Source organism: Wyeomyia smithii, chromosome 3 (assembly GCF_029784165.1).
Source record: "Wyeomyia smithii strain HCP4-BCI-WySm-NY-G18 chromosome 3, ASM2978416v1, whole genome shotgun sequence".
Classification (NCBI taxonomy): Eukaryota; Metazoa; Arthropoda; class Insecta; order Diptera; family Culicidae; genus Wyeomyia; species Wyeomyia smithii.
In genome coordinates this window covers 256,876,055-256,891,715 of record NC_073696.1, presented here as the reverse complement: position 1 = coordinate 256,891,715, position 15,661 = coordinate 256,876,055, and the positions used below count along the sequence as shown (strand labels likewise).

Sequence of the window (15,661 nt, the reverse complement as noted above, 5' to 3'; positions counted from 1 at the left end):
TCAGTCGACACCACAGAAAAGACATATACGAGTCGCAGATAGTACAATCCATGCCGCGTTTCACCTATGTACCTTTTAATTGAATAAATATTTTAGTATATATGTTGTGTAAACCATCAGATATTTTAGTATATATGTTGTGTAAACCATCATTTATTACAACAAAGTGGCGACAAGTTTTAGCCGGTTGCGCGAAAATCAGTTTTTCCGTCGCGTTACAGTCAATTTATCGATCGACCAATTTTCCGCGTGGCGAAAGTGAGAAGTGAGGTTAGCATTATGCCGGATCCAGTACCACAAGTACAGCAGCCGAATCAGATGCTGATGCAAATACTTCAACAGCAGCAGCAGTTGATGTCAAGGGACGAAACCATTTTGGATTCGCTTTCCAGCAACATCAACGAGTTCGCCTACGATCCAGAGCAGGGCTGTACCTTTGACTCTTGGTATGCGCGATATGAAGACTTGTTCGACAAAGACGCCGAAAAACTGGATGATGCGGCAAAAGTCCGGTTATTGATGAGGAAATTGAATCCGCAAGCACATGAACGGTTTACCAGTTTTATTCTGCCTAAACTATCGAAGGAACTAACCTTCAGTGAAACAATTGCGAAATTGAAAACGATTTTCGGATCCCCAGTTTCTGTGTTTCATCGCCGTTATTTGTGCCTTCAGACGGCAAAGGATGATTCCGATGATCTTGTGTCGTATTCGTGCAAAGTGAATAAGGCGTGTGTGGATTTTAAGTTGCGAGACCTATCAGAAGATCAGTTTAAATGTCTCATATTTGTGTGCGGTTTGAAATCATCTCGAGATTCAAAAATTCGCATGAGGTTGATAAACAAACTAAATGAGACAGAAGACATCTCTCTGGAAAAGTAGTGAAAGATTGTAAAACGTTACTGAACCTGAAGCAGGACAACAGTCTTGTTGAAAAGCAGCAGTCGCTCAGTCCTGTGAATGCCGTTCATGAAGAGCGGCCACCGAAACTCAGCAACAAACAAGGTGGCGGGGGTGCAGTTAACAACAATCAACCCAGAACCCCATGTTGGTCGTGTGGGGGCATGCATTTTTCTGCAGATTGCCCATTTCGTGAACATCTGTGTCGGGAGTGTAAGAAGAAAGGCCATAGAGAAGGATATTGTGCTTGTTTTTCGTCCGGCAACACCAGTGGCAATAGCGAGAAGAAAAAGAAGAAGTACGGTGGGAAGAACAAAGATGTGAAGATAGTGTCGGTAAAGAATATTAGTCAGCAGAGAAAGTTTTCCGAAATTGAAATCAACCAGGTTCCAGTGCGATTGCAGATCGACTCTGCGTCGGATATTACAATCATCTCTGACGAATGTTGGCGGCAAATCGGACAACCTCAAGGAACAGCACCCTCCTGCAACGCTAAATCTGCGTCTGGGGGTTCACTTGAGCTGGCCCTGGAATTTGGGTGTGATGTAAACATCGTCGGGAAAACGAAGAGAGGTTTGTGTCGTGTGGCTTCACCCAATCTCGATCTTAACATTTTGGGTTCCGACTGGATTGAGCTTTTCGGGTTATGGGACGTTCCTATTAGTTCGTTCTGTAACAAAGTTAACAGTCAACAGGCCCGTACGGATGAATCTCTGCAAGCCCAGTTCCCAAAAGTTTTCTCAGATGAAATGGGACTCTGCTCAAAGACAAAAGTTCGACTGACACTCAAAGGAGATCCCAAGCCAGTATACCGTGCAAAACGTCCAGTTGCATACAGTGTTCAAGGTGCGGTAGAAGACGAACTCCAACGATTGCAGAATTTGGGAATTCTCCAACCAGTCGATCACTCAGATTGGGCAGCACCAATTGTCGTTGTGCGCAAACCAAACGGTAGAGTCCGAATTTGTGCCGATTTTTCAACAGGCCTCAACGATGTTTTGGAGTCGAATCAGTGTCCGCTTCCCCTACCAGAAGACATCTTCACCAAGGTGGCCGGATGTAAGGTCTTCAGTCATATTGACCTCTTCGATGCGTACCTTCAAGTGGAGGTGGACCCCCGGGATCAACCTCTCCTGACAGTCAATACCCACAGGGGACTTTTCCGTTATACTCGTCTCACGCCTGGTATCAAGTCAGCTCCGGGTGCTTTCCAGCAGATAATGGACGCAGTGGTGAGTGGCATTAGAAGAGCTTGTGGTTATTTGGATGACGTGTTAGTTGGTGGCCGGACGAAAGAAGAACATGACAAAAACCTAAAACAAGTGCTTAAACGTCTGGAAGAATACGGATTTACAGTGCGAATAGGGAAGTGTAAGTTCAACATGCAAGAAGTGGAATACTTGGGGCAAATTTTGGATGGTGATGGCATCAGACCCGATCCGGGCAAAACGTCAGCTATCGCTTCCATGCCACCGCCTCAAGATGTGCCTTCACTTCGTTCATACCTCGGAGCCGTTAGTTATTATGCAAAGTACATTCCGGAAATGCGAAAGCTACGGTTCCCGATGGATCAATTGTTGAAGTCAGGAGCAAAGTGGATTTGGTCAGGAGCATGCCAGCGATCATTTAACCGATTCCGTGAAATTCTACAGTCACCGTTGGCGCTTACAGATTATAATCCCAGCATGGAGATCATAGTGTCAGCGGATGCGTCAAATTACGGAATTGGAGCGCGCATTGCCCACAAGCTGCCAGATGGATCAGTGAAGCCGATATCATATGCATCAAGGAGTCTTACGCAAGCCGAGTTAAACTAAAGTCAAATCGAGAAAGAAAGGTTGGCGTTGATCTTCGCAGTAACACGGTTCCATCGTATGATTTTCGGACGACATTTTGTTTTAGAAACGGATTACAAGCCTTTGCTAGCCATTTTTGGCTCAAAAAAAGGCATTCCCGTGTATACAGCCAACAGGCTCCAGCGATGGGCGTTAACTCTGCTGTTGTATGACTTCAATATCAAGTATGTCAGTACAGACAGTTTTGGCTATGCACATGTTTTGTCCCGTCTGATGAACACCCACGTCCGTTCAAACGAAGATTACGTCATAGCATCGATCGAGCTGGAGGATACCATGGAGTACATCGTCAAGCAGTCAGTTGAAGCTCTTCCAGTTACGTTCAAAATGATTCAATCTGGAACTAAGTCGGATGCAGTACTGAAGCAGGTGAAGCAGTTCGTCCAAACAGCATGGCCATCAAGTCAGTCAAAAATCAGCGATTCACAGTTACAGCAGTTCTATCAACGACGGGAGAGTCTTTCAATTGTTGCTGATTGTCTCATCTACGGAGATCGACTGGCGATTCCAGCGAAATTCCGTGACCGAGTTCTACGTCTTCTACACAAGGGGCACCCAGGAGTAGAAAGGATGCGGTCTGTAGCACGTAGCTACGTCTATTGGCCAGGAATCGACGAGCAAATCAGTCAGTGTGTTCGTTCGTGCGTCGAATGTTCGAGGGTAGCCAAGACAAACTCTAAAACCAACCTGGAATCTTGGACATCACCAAAAAAGCCTTGGCAGCGAACACATGCAGATTATGCTGGACCGGTCAATGGCAGTTATTACTTGATTGTTGTCGACGCTTTCAGCAAATGGCCAGAAGTCGTCTCTACCAAGCGCATCACAACATCTGCAACTGTGGCCATGTTCCGAGAAATCTTTGCCAGAAACGGATTTCCGGAGACTTTGGTTACAGACAACGGTACGCAGTTCACAAGCGAAAAATTCGAAGCCTTCTGCAGCAACCGTGGCGTCCTGCAATCGACGAAGCAATCGACACTCTTCTTCTGTGCTACCGCTCCACTCCATGTCTTAGCTCACCTGAAGGGAAGTCGCCTGCAGAACTACTACTGGGCAGAAACTTACGAACAGGAATGGATCTACTGAAACCGCCAACTTTGTTCTACAAGCAAACCGATTCCAAGCAGGAAGATCAGTTCAACCGGAAGCATGGCACAAAAGCAAGGAATTACGATGCCAAAGATCTGGTTTGGGCTAAAGTACACCGAAACAACACCTGGTCATGGGAACCCGGTCGAGTTCTTGAAAGGATTGGTCGAGTTATCTACAACGTGTGGCTACCTGCGAAGCGGGATCTCGTGAGGTCCCATGCGAATCAACTGAAGAAGCGGTATGAATCAGAAAAACCAAGAGCACCAGTAACACAGCAGACATCCCAAATTCCGTTAAACATACTACTGGAGTCCTGCGGTCTAAGTAAGTCCTCAACTACTGAACCAGAAGGACCTATGTCAGCCAATCCAGAGTCAGCCCAATCATCAAAGCCAATGGAAGTTCCTCACCAAACACCCACAAGATCATCAAGAACTATAACTCAGCAGGAATCGAGCCAGCTTCGCCAGTCTTCGAGAGTCAGAAGACCACCCGTGAGATATGAGCCGTATCATCTCTTCTAAGAGGGGGAGGTGTTGGGAGGACCACCCTACGAACCAACAGTGCACCACTTGAACGCCGGTAAACTCATCCTCTGACACATTCGGTAAGAGTGATGACGTCTACCGAGGAAGTGAGCTGTCAGTCGACACCACAGAAAAGACATCTACGAGTCGCAGATAGTTGAATAAATATTTTAGTATATATGTTGTGTAAACCATCAGCTATTTATCACAACAGACGCAAAAAAAAATATTCCTACATATTAAATTAAAAATAAGGCAACACTCATACATTTAAAGCCCAGAAATTTGATGAAAAGCGTATAAGCATAAAGACCAATACAATTTTCGTAATCTATTTGAAAAATGCCAAAGTAATCATTATTTTATTTACTTCAGCATAATTATCAAAAATTTACCTTAGAGCAAAACAATAAATTTTTCAAAAGCTAGAGAAATCAAAAACACGAAAAGTGTTGCATCGATCTAATAAAATTTCACCCATTCCCAATGCAGTGACAATGGATTTAAACGAGACTTTATTGAAAATAAGCTTCGCTTCAATGATACATTGTAATGAACTTATAGAACTATCCATCATCCCACACGTGAGTCGCAGCGCAGTATTAATTTGCGGCGTAGCGAATATGAACACTAGTACCAAAATACCATCTTATGTCGTTTTCGTTTTCGCGGTGTAGCTACACTCAAACGACACTTTTGACACCGTAAATGTTTTATTTGACTTTTCGGACTACCCTTTCTGTCTCTGACTACAGAGGAGGAGCTGGCAACACGACTAACCGATAATACGTGCCCCGAAAGCAATCCGTTAAAGTTATTGATTTATAAGTGAAATGAGGGGCCAAACTTGCTAAAAAGTGTACAGCTGTGATCTGTGATGCTTTGTTTAAGTGAGAAAAGTGGAGGTTTTGTGAAAAACACAGTGTTCTATGCGTGGAAGTTATAATTTATCCACGAAATCAAGTTGAAAATTGTTAGGCCAGTTAGGTTGCGTGAGTGTGAGTGCCTATTTCGTGCGTCGCGCTAACAAGCGGTTCATTATTAACGTGCGATAATGGAGTGCATATGGTGGTGTGAACGAAGAGAACGGCACTTCCTGGAGAGCGGAGAGTATAGCGTTGCGCTGTGCTAGTCGGCGTTTGTTTCGCTGGCATAGGCATAACCAAACTAAAACAGATGAGTATATGTTTGTTGTATCAAACATTTCATGAATGTAAGGCTATGTGTGTAGTAGTTTTTAGCGGGCTTTGGACTTTGGCAGAAGCGTGAATGTGTGATCTGTTGGGTGCACGAGGTGTGGTAGCTTTTCGGCTGCGAGTAGGGTTTTTTTTTGTTTGCGCGATGAGTCTTGAAATGTTTTACTTTTTTCTCCCACAAGTAAAAGCAATGAGAATCGTCAGGTGAGGTAGGTTAACTTATCAACGGGCTCGATACGACATACACGATTCGCTTTTGGAATTTTATTTCTTTTTCCTAATTGGTCCGCGTTCGAATATGGTTTACATCATGTGATGTTCCACCGGATACCACGTAGTTGCCAGTTTGAGGAACGACGTAGCGTGCCGTTTTGATTGTGGCCGTTATGAATGTTTAACTGTTACAGTTTCGATTGTCCAAATAGAAAACAGAGTGCAATTAAGATGTTTTTCTGGAGACTTTTTTTGTGTGGTTTTGTGTAATAGTGTTGTTTATTAGAATTTATGGTAGAATAGATTAATTAAGTTGTATTTACTGATGTGTCGTGTGCCATGAATTTTTAAACGCACTGACTCTCGCATGACAGGTAATAGAAAATTCAATGGAGTCGAGTTTGACTTTCGAGGATTATTTAGTCAGCCTGAAATAATCATGATTGGTTTGGTCCTGTCAATAATTTCAAGACTTTTGATTAGTATGTACATCTACACCTGATGTTTGCACTTAATGTTTTAGATGCACCAAGCTTTGCCATTTTTCCATCTTTCCAACAGTATCACACCCATTATAAGGTAATGGGTAGCTCAACTTAGTAATGAGCCAATATGACGCATAGTATACTTTGAATCCGTCATCTACCACGGTTTTGCACGGTCAGGCTTCAAGTAGGGTTTTATTAGCAAACATGTTCTCACCTCGAGAGCAATGGTGTGGTTCATGGAAGCTGGGAGTATGGTGCAGTGATAATACTTGAAATCTTATGCTTCACTTTTCCGATTTTTCTAGCTTTTGGGCTGTTTATGTTTTGTATACAATGTTCCAAACATGACTAGGTCGGCATTTTGTTAACAAACTTAAGACCATATATTGGTCAATATGTAAATTTGCATTTTTAAATTATTAAGGCTTTGCATGCATGAAACTTTGCCAATTTTTTTTATTTAATAGGCAACATTCGCATCGACAACTAAGATAGAATCGGCGTGAAAAGTCGTGTCCCCGAGTTTCTGCGTCGGTAGGAGGGAATAGAGCGGTCGTGCATAGTGCTTCGATGTAAACTGCGTTTCCGGCTCGGGAGCATTTTACTTTTATGAACGTTTTTAGAATATAGTAATTTCGAGGGCTATACACAGATACTTGTTCATGTCTCACTGTGACTGTTTAACCGAAGATTTCGTCCGGTCGATAAATATCGCGATTAACGAAAACACAATGTATACCCTCTAAAGAATCGCGTCGGCCGACGTGCAGTCGTTTCTTCGAAAGTACTCGGGATTGACAAATAGCTGATGGCTACGAGTAGCAAAGGCTACATCGCGGACCGTTTGGCAAGAAATATACTCATGGTTCGTTTTCGTAATAAGCGCGCATCATTGTTATATTCTGTTTTTCAGGTGTGTTTTTCGCGGGATCGTATCGTTTTTTTTAGAGCAGACAAAGTGTATACGAGAAACGTCGTTGGTCGATTTGTTAGGTAGAAATATCCGGTTGAACGAACCCCTAGACTCCGCGTCGATACATTCATGAGGTCTAATTATCTAAAGATAGATCAACAACGCGCCCTTGATTTCGGTGTAAAGAGGAAAAGAGGATCACCTTACGAGGAGATACCATATCATTTGAAGTTGTCCCAATTTGATCAAAGGTCTAGTATTCTCGCGTACGATTTATTGTTGCGGTATTACATTCTCAAACTGAATAAGTTCGAATCGCATTATGAATATCGTGGCGGATATAATGAACTTGTTCGCGCGATACTTGTTCTAAAGAACCCGACACCCGAAACTAGCGCATCGTTTACCAAAACGAACCCTGCTGTGTACCTTGCCCTTTCTCCAACATCCCAGTGATTTCTCGTGGAAGTGCAGAGGTGTTCTCGGCTTCCAATAAGCGAGTATCACGTCAACATTTTCCTATACAAATTCCTTCTTTGACCTGCATTCGGATGCGGCCGGCGCTGGTATTGCCTAATACAAAGATTAAGGTCACCAGTTTTTACACATTGAGGATGCATGTTGGTCCCAAGCATCATCTGTTGGTTCTCTGTGTAATTACAGCTGATCTGGCAATAACGGAGTAGCAACCGCGGGCGGTCAATCATGCTCTCATGCTCATGCTCATGCTACCCTTTCTGTCTCTGACTACACTTTTTCTGTCCCTGACGACACCCGAAAAAAGCAGAGTGTACTGTAGGAAGTTACCAAAACATACACACGCATGTGTCAAAACTGGTTTGTTTTGGTTCTCGTTGCACGTGGTAAAGTGTCAGGTTAATTTTTTTTCAGTACATTTGCGAGATGGACATATGAAATGGAAACGAGACAAAATGACGAATGTGATAAAGACCAAAACAAAACGAATTGACAGCTGAGCAAGATCGCGCCAAATGACCTATGGTCGAATATCGACCATTTTTGATTTGAATGAAACTTTGCACACGTATTTGGCTTAACAAACTGAGCATTTTTCACAGATGGAGAGATTTTTTATACCCATGAGTTACATTCTAATGTCGTTTTCGTTTTCGCGGTGTACTACACTCAAATGACACTTTTGACACCGAAAATGTTTTATTTGATTTTTCGTGTTACCCTTTTTCTGTCTCTCCCTACACTTTTTCTGTCACTAATGACACCCGAAAAAAGCAGCATGTGCTGTAGGAAGTTACCAACACATTCACACGTAGGTGTCAAAACTGGTTTGTTTCGGTTTTCGTTCCACGTGGTAAAGTGTCAGGTAAATTTTTTCTCAGCACATTTGCGAGATGGACATATGAAATGGAAACGAGACAAAATGACGAATGCGATTATGACCAAAACAAAACGAATTGACAGCTATCCCATTATTACGCATACCAATGCAATGACACTGAAAATGTTTTATTTGAAGCTGCAAAGTATAGCACGGAAAAAGTGTAGTACACCGCGAAAACGAAAACGACATAAAAGGGCGTATGCCTTTTGCCCAGGGCTGTCATTCACACACTCATTGCGCTCAATTTGTTAATTTTACGTCAAAGCACAACGAGAACGGTACCTACACATTTTGACAACCAACAGGCCAAAAGAAGAAGAGCGAAAACGAAATAACTATGAACGATAACACCAACTGAGAAATATTTCAAGAGAGGGAGAACGGAACAACACTTTGTGCTGCTTTTCAATGGTGTGGACGTGTTGCTTAGGACACATTACGCACGTCCAGACATGTTTCTGTCCCGGTCTCCATATACAATCGCTAAATGTATTCACTACTGATACCGTTCATTAGGGTGGTAATGACTTGTATGGAAAAAAATTGTCCTTCGTCGCATTTAGAAGTTCGTTCAGTCGAAAAGTAAAACTTTAACCGATCGATTTTTTAATTTATTGTTTTTGGATAACACCAGATCTCGGTGTTTCATGCATTTTTAAGACATTTGGCATCAGAATATTTTGATAATCAGAAATTTATGAACTACCTGTGTATTTTTTTCATTGGTCACAAAATAATGCCTTCGTGTTACCGAAGTCAGATTAAGCTGAAGTTTAGTATGGGAACTTTTTTTCAAAGACGAAACTATTGAGCCCTACTTCCAAACGAATTTCGAAAAGTCGATTTTTATTGCCGCCCTACTGTTGTTCATGTACGAGACATATTGCGGCTATCTCCGGGAAGAAACCATTTTGAGTTTTGAAACAAAACTCATTGAGCAGCACTGAAAATCAGCTCCTAAATTATTTCTGTGAGAGTCAAATGAAGTGCAAAAACCAAAAAAAAAAATTTATACTATAATCGTTCGTTTGTCAAATCCGATAATCATTGCCCCAAGCAACACACCACAAAGTAAGACACAAAGTGTGGTGTCGCTCATTTAGGCAAATACACAAAGTGTACTCAGTCGCATTTTTTCGGTGCGAAAGAAATACAAAAGAGCGAATGGGGAGAAAAGAACACAAACGAAATATCGAGAGTGGCACGCACGGTTTGATAGCAAATGTGTTGTGTACAAATTTGTGTGGTTCTGTCTGCTCTGAGGTGAATTCCAGCCCTGCTTTTGGCATAGGTTTTATTCGAAGCATTGTAGCCCAGAAATCGTTGGTTGTATAGAAAAACTGTCTGAGAATGAGTTGTAGGGAATCAAAAATGCACCAAAAAAATATACACTGTACAAAAAAAAATTTTGACCAAAAAAAAAAATTAAAAATAAACATTAAATTTCAATTAAAAATAAAAAGAGTTGAATTTTTATTTTTTTTTAAGAAACTTGACGTTAATACGCAACTTTTTAAAAAAAAGTCCAGGATGGAGAAATGAAAAATATTTTTTTATGGTAGATTAATTTTTTTATAAAAATTCTAATTTAAACATTTTTCAAAATATTTGTTTTCTGATGATTTTCAAAGATGCAAAGAGTCATTTTGAATCAAAAAGCTCTTGGTAGTAAACATTCTGAAGGCATCGGTTTTCGAGTTATTTTTAATTTAAGTTTGAAAAATTATTAATATTTCGGAAAATACACGTTTTTCTTAATTTGTCCGTGGTTCTCCAGCAAAAACCGTACGTTCATTGGAATGCTTGATCCAAAATATACAATTCATTCTTTGACAACAAAACGATTGGATAAAAAACTCAAGCGCTGTACCTTATCCTACCTACACGTTCCCCCTTGCCGAATGTTTTATAAAAAAATATGTTTGTCGTGCAACACTACCTACTTGATTACTAATAATAACTGTTTGTAAAGTACGCAACCAATAACTACTGGGTCACCTATAATATCTGTTTTCGTATATAAATACGATTGCACTTCTCCAGAAGTGTTAGTAATAGTTTGCATTTTGTGGAGATGAATAAAGTGAAAATGGAATACACCAAGACCAAATGCTGTAAACCCTTTCCTGATCATCGGTGCTCATCAAGCTTACGCAAATTGAAAGAAAACGTTATTGCAAAATTAAAAATATTGAACAGTCAAGCTCATTTTAATACGTCTTTATCAATTTGTGATTTCTGTAGTTATTGGAATGATAGTCAAGCCACCATTCATCCCTTCGTTGTTTACTATTCAGAATCTGGAACACTTAAGAATATCAGCTTCAACATAATATCGGAAATACTTCATCATGATACTGTTGCGGTTCAGGTGTTCATTTCCAAATTAATGAGTTTTTTGAAAGTTGAAAAAAGCGATATTAATGTCTGATGGAGCTGCCTCACAATATAAAAATAGAAAAAACTTTGCAAGTCTTTGCAAGTTCAAAACAAAATATAACGTCGATGCAGAGTGGCATTTTTTTTGCGACTTCTCATGTTAAAGGCCCATGCGATGCAATTGGTGGCATATTAAAACGAATGGCAAGAAATGCAAGTTCAGCTAATCAGAAAAGTAATAAAAATTCATCAAAAATGTCATTTAATTGGGTATCGTATGAAGAATATGAACAAGGCGTAACAGAATGGAGCAATATTTTCAAAAAATCTATAATAATAGCTGCCACACAAAAGTATTACTCTTTTGTTCCGATTTCAGAAAATAAGATACAAACGAAGCTGTTTTCAAAAGATGACGAATCATTTACTTATGATGTATATAAAATATAAGGTGAAACTAGTTCTGTAAAGTATCTATGTCATAAAAGAATATGTTCCTAAGATAATAAAACTCGAAAATAAATATTTGATTCTTATATATATTTATATCACTTTTTCACTTCATTTAACTCTTTTCTTGAGAACCGTTCGCCCAATCGTTTTGTTGTCACAGAATGAATTGTATATTTTTGACCAAGCATTCCAATGAACGTATGGTTTTTGCTAGAGAACCATAGACAAATTAAGGAAAACGTGTATTTTCCTAAATAATTATAATTTTATGAGCTTAAAATAGAAATAACTCGAAAACCAATACCTTTAGAATGTTTACTACCAAGAGCTTTTTGATTCAAAACAACTCTCTGCATCTTTGAAAATCATCAGAAAACAAATATTTTGAAAAATGTTTGAATTAGAATTATTTTTCATTTCTCCATCCTGGACTTTTTTTTTAAAAAAGTTGCATCTTAACGTCAAGTTTCTTTAGAAAAAAAAATAAAACAAAATTCAACTCTTTTTTTTTTTAAATTGAAATTTAATGTTTATTTTTAATTTTTTTTGGTCAAAAAAATTTTTTTTTGTACAGTGTATATTTTTTTATGATGCATTTTTGATTCGCCACAACTCATTCTCAGACAGTTTTTCTATACAACCAACGGTTTCTGGGCTACGATGCTTCGAATAAAACCTATGCCAAAAGGCATACGCCCTTTTTGAATGTAACTTACGGGTGTAAAAAATCTCTCCGCCAGTGAAAAATGCTCAGTTTGCTAAGCCAAATACGTGTGCAAAGTTTCATTCAAATCAAAAATGGTCGATTAAATTTTCGCGTTTTTCCAGGCGATTTGAAATGATTTTGCTCAGCTTTCCCATAATTACGCATACCAATGCAACGACACTGAAAATGTTTTATTTGAAGCTGCAGAGTAGAGTCCGGAAAAAGTGTAGCTACACCGCGAAAACGAAAACGACATTAATCATATCATCCACTCAGATGACGTTCCTCCATCACATTCGTACACGGTGCACACAGTTCTACTGTATCACATTATTTTTGCTATTTCTTTTTGTGAATAACACTGATAATTTGAAAATAAAACTACAGCAAACAGAAATCGCGTACTGGTTGTTGACCGTGCTGCGAGCCTCCCCCAAAAACTGCCACTAACAAAGCGATTGTCGATTTACTTGCACTGCGCATAACAACACATTTACGCATGCGCTGGTCAACAGTTGTCATAGCAACAGATTTGCGCATTGCCGTATTAGTACTCAAGATGTGATAGAAATGTCATGGAATAGGTAACGTCAACTATTCTATAACAACGTGGGATGTGTAATGACAGGGATGGAAACATGATTACCGATAAATCGCAGGTGACCAGGCGCTGGAAGCAACATCTTGAAGTGGTGTTGAACGGTGAGGACGGTTGGAGAGTAGTCGAGGGGAACAGGATAGAAATTGGGGAGGACGGACAAGCTGTGGACCCACCAGCATTGGACTTGGTGAAAAATGCTTGCAAAGAGCTAAAGAACCACAAAGCCGCTGGAAAGGACGGCCTCCCGGCAGAACTTTTCAAAGTCGGGAACCAGCGGCTGTGTAGTGCAATTCACCAGATTGTTCTAAGGGTATGTTCTGAGAAACAACTACCTACGGACTGGTTGGAAGGACTCACATGCCGTATCTACAAAAAGAAACATAGACTCGACTGTAGTAACTATTGAGACATAAACCTCCTCAATTCAGCTTATAAAATTCTCTCCCGTATCCTGTTCCAGCGACTGAGGCCGTTGCAGAAAGCCTTTGTTGGATAATACCAGTACAACTTGCAGACACATCATCTGTTTATTGACTCTAAGGCGGCGTACGATACAGTGAAACGCAACGATCTGTGGCAAATTATGCTAGAACATGGTTCTCCAACAAAACTAATTAAACTGTTAGGTTTGACCAAAGATGACTAGAACAAGATTCCTGACTCTCGCAGTATCCATCAGACACGATTGTCGCTGCGCGTGAACAAAAGTCTAACTAACCTGTATACTGATAATTGGATGATGACGGCAAGGTGGCGAAAGATGAAGCATTTTTTTTTCGTGGGCAAAATGTATGAGAAAAACTGGAAGTCAGGTATCTTGTTCAAGTCATCTTTGGTGTGACGGTTGACGGTTTCACATCATGCGTCAGGACAGCGGGTGAATTTTCGGACGCGTTTGTGACGTTAAATGGTCTGAAGCAAGGTGACAGGCTTTCGAACTTGCTGTTCAACATAGCTTTGGAAGGTGCAATACGAAAGGCAGGTGTGCAGAGAAGCGACACCATCATCACTAATCACCCTCACATGCTTCTGGGCTTCGCGGACGACATTGATATAATTGGTGTTAACCGTTTACGACTCTCAAAAGGGAAGCTGCGAGAATTGGACTCACCATAAACACTGCCAAAACGAAGTACATGGTGGCTGGCAGAGAGCGTGTTAGTTCTGCAGGTGTTGGTGCTGCGGTGGAGATGGATGGGGATACTTTCGAAGTGGTTGACGAACTTGTTTATCTTGGTACTCTCGTGACATGCGACAACGAGGTGATGAGACGGATTGCGGCAGCGAATGGGGCTTATTACGGATTGCGTAGCCAGCTTAGGTCCCGTAGCCTACAGATTCGTACGTAATATGCGCTCTATAGGACTCTATAGGATTTTCCCGGTGGCGCTCTACGGGCAGGAATCGTGGACGTGGAAGGAGGCTGATTGACGAGCGTCTGGGGTCTTCGAGCGTAGAATCCTGCGATCAATACGCGGATGCAAACTAGAGAATGGGGTGTGGCGCAGGTGCATGAATCACGAGCTGTACGAAGTATACAAACACGCTGATATTGTTAAGCTGAGGAAACATGGCAGGTTACAGTTGGCCGCGTAACACGCATGGCGGATGAGCTACCGGTAAAGATAATATTTAACAGAGAACCGGATAGAGGTCGACGACTTCGAGGCAGACCTCGCACGCGCTGGATGTGAGCTGTCGACGAGCATGCTAGAGCAGCGGGTGTGAAAGGAGACTAGAGAGAAGTAGCCCAGACTATTAGAGATTGTAATACTAAAGGAAAAGAAAATTCAGTACGTTCTGAAACATGGAGATAAAGTCAAATTTATAACCGTTCCAACATTCAAATTGAAGTGTAATGAATGAACGAGTAAACATCAACTCTTCATTTAGGTATTTAATTTAGCTTCAAAAGGACGATTTGTTGTTTAATTTAATATCAGATATGATACTGAATTCATCCCGGATGGTGGGAATAAAACACTCTTCTGGTAACACAGTGGAAACTTATTTGCTGTCCCACCTGCCGCAGTTGGTGCTGCCTCTATCACAGCTGATACTGCAGCTACCGCTATTGCTATCCGGTGTCACTACTACTACTGCTCTAGGTGCAAATTCTCCCATTAATGCATGCCATGGCTATAATGAACTTGGCGTCTCCATCCATTCAACAATCAAAGAGGGCGCACGGTTAACTTTCGGGGGGAAGTTGTGAGGGGCACCAAAACTGACAAGAACGGTTGAACAGCTTCATATTTTTTCATATTTTGCCAGTTTGACCTGTTAGGCAGTTATACGGAACACTAACCAGCATTGTTAGCGCAAAAACGGCTTTAAAAAATCTAGTAAATTAAAATTTGGTTGACAAAATGAAAAAAAAAACTCGAACCGGCTTTTTAATCATTCATATGTATTTTGGTGTAGCTAGTCATAACCAAAACGCGTCAACTTACTTGAAAGTGTCGTATAGAAATTGCTCGCCGGGTTCGTCGCTTAACGTTATAGCGACACCGAAATTCACAGGAATGGTTAAATAGCGGTAATCCTTCATTTTTTCCGGTTTGAGCTTTTGGAGTGCATCTGTTTTAACCAGCGTTATAAGAGTAATTTAGATAAAAATAAAATGTTGATCTGTTAAAAACCAATCAGGATGAGTTGAAAGAAAATTGTATAGGCGTTAGATTTTATTAAATATATGGGTGAAAATTCTTTAAATCTACATAAATTCTTTATTTTTTAACAATAATTTTGCAAAGTTATGCCAGAAAAGGAGTTCCTTTATGGATCAATGAGAGTATTATACGGAAAATTTGTTTTTTTTTTCATTTTTATGTTCTAATTTCGGCCAAGAAGAATTCATCCTAGACCATTTACCTTCAGAATTCGACCAGTCCGGAAAATCCGGATCATCCGTTTCCGATTTTGAACGAGATGGTAATTTCTCATTTTTTATGGCAGTGATCAAAAATTTACA

At 40.6% G+C, this 15,661-nt stretch overlaps 1 protein-coding gene across 1 annotated transcript; it reads left to right on the top strand.

The window, feature by feature from the left end:
- The first annotated feature begins 279 nt into the window (after window positions 1-279).
- On the top strand, window positions 280-2,717 carry LOC129729213 (uncharacterized protein K02A2.6-like). Its single transcript, XM_055687709.1, has 2 exons — window positions 280-720; window positions 918-2,717. The coding sequence occupies exons 1-2, from the start codon at window positions 280-282 to the stop codon at window positions 2,715-2,717; spliced, it is 2,241 nt and encodes a 746-aa protein (XP_055543684.1).
- Window positions 2,718-15,661: the final 12,944 nt, after the last annotated feature.

Bases quoted from the DNA above. Each gene is read 5' to 3' on its own strand.
- LOC129729213 (XM_055687709.1), top strand. From the start codon at position 280: ATGCCGGATCCAGTACCACAAGTACAGCAGCCGAATCAGATGCTGATG. The intron at 721-917 runs GTGAATAAGGCG...AACCTGAAGCAG, and splicing joins TTGTGTCGTATTCGTGCAAA to GACAACAGTCTTGTTGAAAA.